The following is a 6,364-nucleotide window of genomic DNA, read 5'->3' on the forward strand; positions in this document are numbered from 1 at the left end:
AAGACTGGTTTTGTGGTCTTGTTTTTTTTTTTTTTTTGAGGTTTTTGAGGATTGCTTTTAAACCCCCACACATAAAGGTCCAATTATGCAGGCAGGTCAATAGTTCAATCCACTAACACATATACATTCTTACAACTCTTTCAGATTTGTCAGCTTGATTGCTTGCTTCATACTACATTAATGACGATAATGTTTCTATAAAGTCTGCTTGGATGTGTTGTTTTCCATTTTATGTCTATGTTTTTATTCACTCCTTTTTAGCTGGTGGATGTCTGTCCTGATGACAGTCAACCCTGAATTGGAAAGATACTGTGTTTTTTACTGTATTTGCAGGTATTGTTTACAGCTATGAGAGGATAAACAGAAACTGATTGTAAGATATTTTAAGTATGTGACAAGCAACAAATTAATTTCCTGGTCTCTCATGCACAACAGTGAGTACTTTATGCAGACCAGTCAGTCTGGGCATGATTTTGAGGTTGGCGGGCATCAAATCAGCAACATTCCAGTTTTCAGCCTGTAACAAGCTCCGAACATGCCCCAAACAAGCCTGAAAAAGCCCTAAATGCCCAAACAAACACTAATAAAAGTCCTGAAACAGCTTTCTCTCCACCCTATTTGTGCTATTAGTTGTGAATTTGATTGGGTGCTTTTTTATTTGGGTGGCAGTATATGTTGAGAATGATTAGTGATTCAGTGGCCTCATATGAACTTTTTGACTTAGGAAGTGTTACACTATGGTCTACAAAGAATGCAGTATGACTTGTTGACTTCCAAGAATATTTAACACGAGAGTCTTCTCCATCCTCTCCAATTTCTCCAAAAACCAGCCTTTACAGAACAAATGTATTTATTATTCCTAGTTTTAATTCATTGGTGAAAGGTTACTCACACTTTCCATTCAAAAGTAAAACCTCATCCCACCATAGATTATTGGGCAGAATGCTATAGTTAATGTAAACAATAGCACCTCTGAGGAAACTGCCTGATAATTCTTATTTACTTTTATTCTCTATCTCTGATTATATGTTTTTGTTTGTTTGTTTATGTGTTTAGTAGTTTTAAATATGGTGCAAATATATATTTTCCTTCTTTTGTTTCTTTAAGACCAGACACAGAGGCTTTGTCCTTGAATGTTATCTGAGTGAGATAATGAAGAGTTACTCCTCACTTTTCGCTGCACCTGGTGTTTAATTTTGATCTTTCTCATTATATTCAGAATATCAATTTGTTCACTGCATACCATATTTTCATCATACAGTCACTGTTTCATATATTTACTGTATTCCTTATATCTTTCATTATTCTTTTACAAACAATATTATCAGTTAATCGTTATATTTTGTTTAAGGATATAAGCTTGTGTTTTATGCCTATGTTATATCCTTAAGAGATACTCCTGCTTGTATCTCCATAGATGGTACAGTTAATATTTTTATGTTATATGTCCATGTATATATTGTTTATTTTGTTTTCTTAAGTTTTTTTTTGAATGTTTATCCTGTTTACTTGAATATGTCCTCACAGAGTATATGTTTTATGACCTAGCAAGGTTAAAAGCTTAAGAGGAAGTTGATACCGGGGTTTTTTTTGCGGTGGAGATATTACATTGCATGCCCATTTCTTAAATGGTATTAAAACTCAATTTCTTAATTCAGTACTCTGTTTGACTGATGAAAAACATTGTCACAAGGACCTGAAGTATCTGCAAGAATATTTCAACTTTGAAATAGGCCTACTGCAAGACATCTACAGGGAAGAAACGTTGTTTGTAAAATTGAGGTAGGCTGGGAAAATTTATGTTGAAAGTTGATTAAAGAGAAAATAAATGAAGGACCCTTTAAGATACTGAAGATAATGTCAAAAGCACAAAATATGTTCATTCTTGTAAGTGGTTTATTAAGAATACATCCTCCAGGCCCAGAGAGGTTTTAGGTTGTTAAAAATTTCGTTCTACTGACACCTACAGGGTGAACGCTGTATAACATTCCAGAGTCTAATTACTTTATTGCTTCAATTTTCATTCAAACTCAATGCTACATGAGTCTAGGTAACTATCTACAAAACATAGCATTTAATAAAAAGCAGATATAACGGCATGCAATTATTCAAAATATTAAAATAGTGCAACAATCTTTCAAATCAAACTAACAGAAACAGAGCCAAACCAGAGATTTAAATCACCTTAAACAGTTAAGAACTCACTCCACAAGAGCCAATGATATTCCCATGCTCAAATGTGAATAATTCCCTATATATATGTCATACCACATCTATATCATTTGCTTTTCACATTTCTCTCTTCTGTACACAAAAATAGTTTTTATCATTCAAGAACTGGTGATTTAACCAAAGCAATTAATAAGCTAATAAGGTTTTAGGACAAGCAAAAAGAGAAAAAAACGTGTCTAAAGACTTCTCCCCAATGCAGCATCCATTCCTTTGAGTATCTGCTTTTCTTTTTGTTTTGTTCCATAATTTTCTCTCCCATTCATGACTCATTCATGACTCACTGAGGTTGATCACTGAAAGAGAAGGGGGCAAAACAGTTAAACAGTTAATGATCTACACATACAGAATTAATCCCTCTGTATCTACATGCATTTGTTGTTCCTACATACTGCATTAAACATTGAAGGCCAAAAGTCATCAAGAAAAAGCTCACATTCAGTTAATAAATGATTATTACTCACATAGTTTCATAAGAGCTGTCTTTTGTTTTGAGGAACCGCATGGCAAAAAAAGCCCCAGCCTGCAACACCAACACCAGGATGATTCCTCCAATGAAGCTGGACAGGTCAAATGATGCTTGAGAGAAACCAGGGCCTGACCCAGGGGTTGTATCTGTATTTGTGATTGTGTTATGAAAGAAAATGAAAAAAGAGAATGCAATAAACAACAACAAAAATAGGCATAATAGGATTTATACAGTGAAAATCAAATGCCTCACCTTTGCCACCACCATCAGCGGATCCACCATCTGCTACAATAAACAAATACACACACACATTAATTTGCATACACACACATTAATTTGCAAATATGCACATTTTTGCTCACTTTGGCACATGCCGGTCTCATTGTAGACAGAGCAGCCCCCAGAGTCTTCAGTGTCAGACATGCATCGTGTGTCATTTCCTGAAAATGAAATACATAATACTGACATTCAGTCACTGTCAGGTAAGAAGGGAATTTATCTGTTTTATTACATGGCTCTCTTGAACACTTGATTCTGATCAACAGAGTTCAATAGTAATTTTCACAATGACTTTCAATACAATAACTGAGTTTTTTCTTCAATAAGACGTTTCGTCAGCTGGAAAAAAAACAATATGTTGGTACAACCCAACAACAGTAAAACCCATTGAACGCTGTACTTCTATCCCTCATAGAGCCTTTCATTCCTTTGAAAAATTGAAAATGGCGCTACCCTGACTAAGATCTATGGCGCCATTCAGCGGTCTGATATTTTTGATATTTCAAGTGCTCAAATCACCGGCACTGTTTTTTCTGAACAAGTCCACGAGGGCTGACTTATGAGTTATGTATCCTGCTTATTTTTTTTAAAAAGAGCGGACAAGGCCATTTTTTATTTAATTTAAATATGCGAGACCTCCGGTGTCAGACGCTTCCGATTGTTTTAACTGCACAAAAACAGTGCAACACACTGGTTTGTTGAACAACTAGTTGTACCGTTTACAGCACGTGTTTCATAGGCAACTGACGCTATCTTGAGTCACAGTAATAGGCTACATACATACTTTGAAATGTAGTAGGCGAAAAAACAGTATGTGAAAAGTACGTAAAGTTTTCATAAAACAGTAGGCGAAAAGTTCCCGGATGACCTACTTCTAGCGAGATTCTAAAGTGTACATCTTATGGACAGTTTACTATTGCGTGAGGCCACAAGAGAGGATTTGTAAATGGAAGTGAAGCGACACAACTGGTAGGTAACATGACAATGAAAACATAATGCATTTAGGATTACAATCATAGAAAATAATATCAACTTAAATCAATATTTCAAGTCATGTATTTATTTATTTGACAAGTAGTCGAGTAAAAAGTGCTATAATGTCATTCAGTCTTTGTTTTCTAAACATCCTGTTGGTTGTTTATTGTAGTGTGTAAAGCAAAGGTGAGCATGTAAACCTAGTTGTATTTTAGATATGAGTCTAAAAGAGCAAGAGAGACTGGGTTACAGAGTTGGTTGCCTTGGCAACAGAGCATGAATAGACTAAACGAAGCTGCTTCTTGTTGAACATCTCCCTCTCTCTCTCTCTCTCTCTCTCTCTCTCTCTTCATGTCTCCTCACATGTTTCCAGGAGGGTAGATAATGGTGTTGAATTATTTACTAAGACTGATGTCTGTGCTGTAACTGCGCGTGTGCCTGTGTTTGAATAATTCACCGGGTTGTTCCTGAGATCGCTCTCCGTGGCTAGGATCACATGTCCTTCAGTGGGATCCTCTGTAAGTGTGTGTGTGCGCACAAACAACAAAGACATTGCACAGGAGAATACATTTTAACTCAAATGCTACATGTATTTTTTTTATTTTTTTTTTTACCGTCATTACAACTTTGCCACACACATCGTGTCAGGTTGAGGGCCGAGTCTCCGCTGATGCAGCCATTACACGAGTCAAACTGAGAACAGTTCCCAATGGATGAATCTGTCAGTCCATCTAGAGATAAGAAGTGTAAGCTTATATTCTCACCTGCTCACATGACACTCACATATGTTTGAGAGAGAAAGCTAGAAATGTTATCAATTAAATGAAAGATACATAACATTGTAAAAGAGAGAAAGAAATGTTGTGCTGTTCTGAATTGATACAGCTGAATCTCTTAATAAATGTAAGTGTTTTTCAGCAGCACTCAAATGCAAAAGAACAAAAGAGACTTACCACAAGACCTGCTTTTCTAACTAATGCTGTCTTTTTTTTCTCAGACTTGACAAATTTGACTCTAAACCCGTGCTTTAATACAAGAACTGATTTATCAAAACTCACAAATAAAATATTTAGGTTGATGTTTAAAAGTTTTTAAATAACTAACATTTATTTTTTTATGAGCTAAAATCATTAAATAGAATGATTAAAATAACAAAAAAATAAAAGTGAATCAATTGAATATGGGCCAGGAATCGAAGGAAGTTAGATTTGCAGAATGTTAACATTTTAGCTAAAAAAAAAAAAAAAAATTTTTTAAGGTTAAGATACTTAAGCATGATATACAAGCTCATTGTTGTATTGACACTTACCTGAGGTTTGTGAATTGGTTATAATAACCTGCATTAGCAGTACAGTCCCACAGAGTGCGGCCCACACACACCTCATCCTCAAAAAATCGTCAGTAATCCCACCTGTAATAAACAAAAAATGTGAGCACAATGCTCAAAGCTCCTCATTTAGAACAGACAACGCTGACTTAAATTATCAATAAAGCGACCACATATGACTGAAACACTATTTAGCTTTGAATCAGTCTAACAATCTTAACTTTTTCTAGTCAGACTTACTCTGCTAAACACTGACTCCAATAATGCAACTAAAGTTTGATACAAGCACTAGACACCAACAAGTTGAAAATAAAACACTTAACGAACTGAGAAACAACTTAACCTCGCTTCAGAAAGCTTAAAACTAGTAACTTAAAGAGTAAAAGCCATAAACACACACGTGCCTGTCAAGCTAATATCCAGTCCTAAATGTCTGTGTCCTCCAGACGAAAGGTCGTTGTGAACTGTGAGGAGCGTGTGTGTGTTGACGTCATGCCCTCTGATTCAGTGAGACTGGAAGGTGTGTAATGTGAGACAGGTAACATGGCAACCAAATGGCAAATGACCATGTCTTGATATCCACACCACTGAAGATATTCTGCCTTTTCACAAGCAGACTGCAGAAACTTGTCACACCTCACTTCCAGCAGATGCTGGTCTCCTGTGCCACCAGACCATTATAAACAGTCACCAGCATGTCCATACTGGTTCTTTTTGGCCTTCTTTCGGTTTGATTGTCTCTATGGTGGCCCAGAAAAGGTTTTGAGATAAAGCATTGTAGGGTAAAAGACTAAAAGGCTGTGTGGATGCAATGTTTTAAATATATTTGAAATACACAAAAAAATGTTAATCTAATGTAGGTTTTTAAAATATATTTGCATAAATATATTTTCAATATGTTTTAGTTACTTATATTAATTACTTATATTTCCTCATTTATTTTTTGGCCATTTTATATGTGATTTCTTGTATATTTTCACACGAAATATATTATAACTATATTTACACAATCCAACATAAATTAAAAAAAAAAAACATTTTGTTTTTACGCAAAATGCATTTTGAAATTGGAAATGTTTTTTCTT

At 35.1% G+C, this 6,364-nt stretch overlaps 1 protein-coding gene across 1 annotated transcript; it reads right to left on the bottom strand.

Moving 5' to 3' along the window:
- Nucleotides 1-1,882: 1,882 nt before the first annotated feature.
- LOC107742871 (CD164 sialomucin-like 2 protein) lies at nt 1,883-5,352 on the bottom strand. The gene is made up of 6 exons (XM_016555944.1): nt 5,262-5,352; nt 4,567-4,671; nt 3,061-3,138; nt 2,951-2,983; nt 2,694-2,844; nt 1,883-2,525 (listed from the first exon to the last, which is right to left on the bottom strand). Exons 1-6 carry the CDS (start codon nt 5,335-5,337, stop codon nt 2,510-2,512), a joined length of 459 nt encoding a protein of 152 aa, XP_016411430.1. The 5' UTR covers nt 5,338-5,352; the 3' UTR covers nt 1,883-2,509.
- Nucleotides 5,353-6,364: the final 1,012 nt, after the last annotated feature.

Source organism: Sinocyclocheilus rhinocerous, unplaced genomic scaffold (genome assembly GCF_001515625.1).
Source record: "Sinocyclocheilus rhinocerous isolate Xijiao unplaced genomic scaffold, SAMN03320098_v1.1 scaffold1338, whole genome shotgun sequence".
Classification (NCBI taxonomy): Eukaryota; Metazoa; Chordata; class Actinopteri; order Cypriniformes; family Cyprinidae; genus Sinocyclocheilus; species Sinocyclocheilus rhinocerous.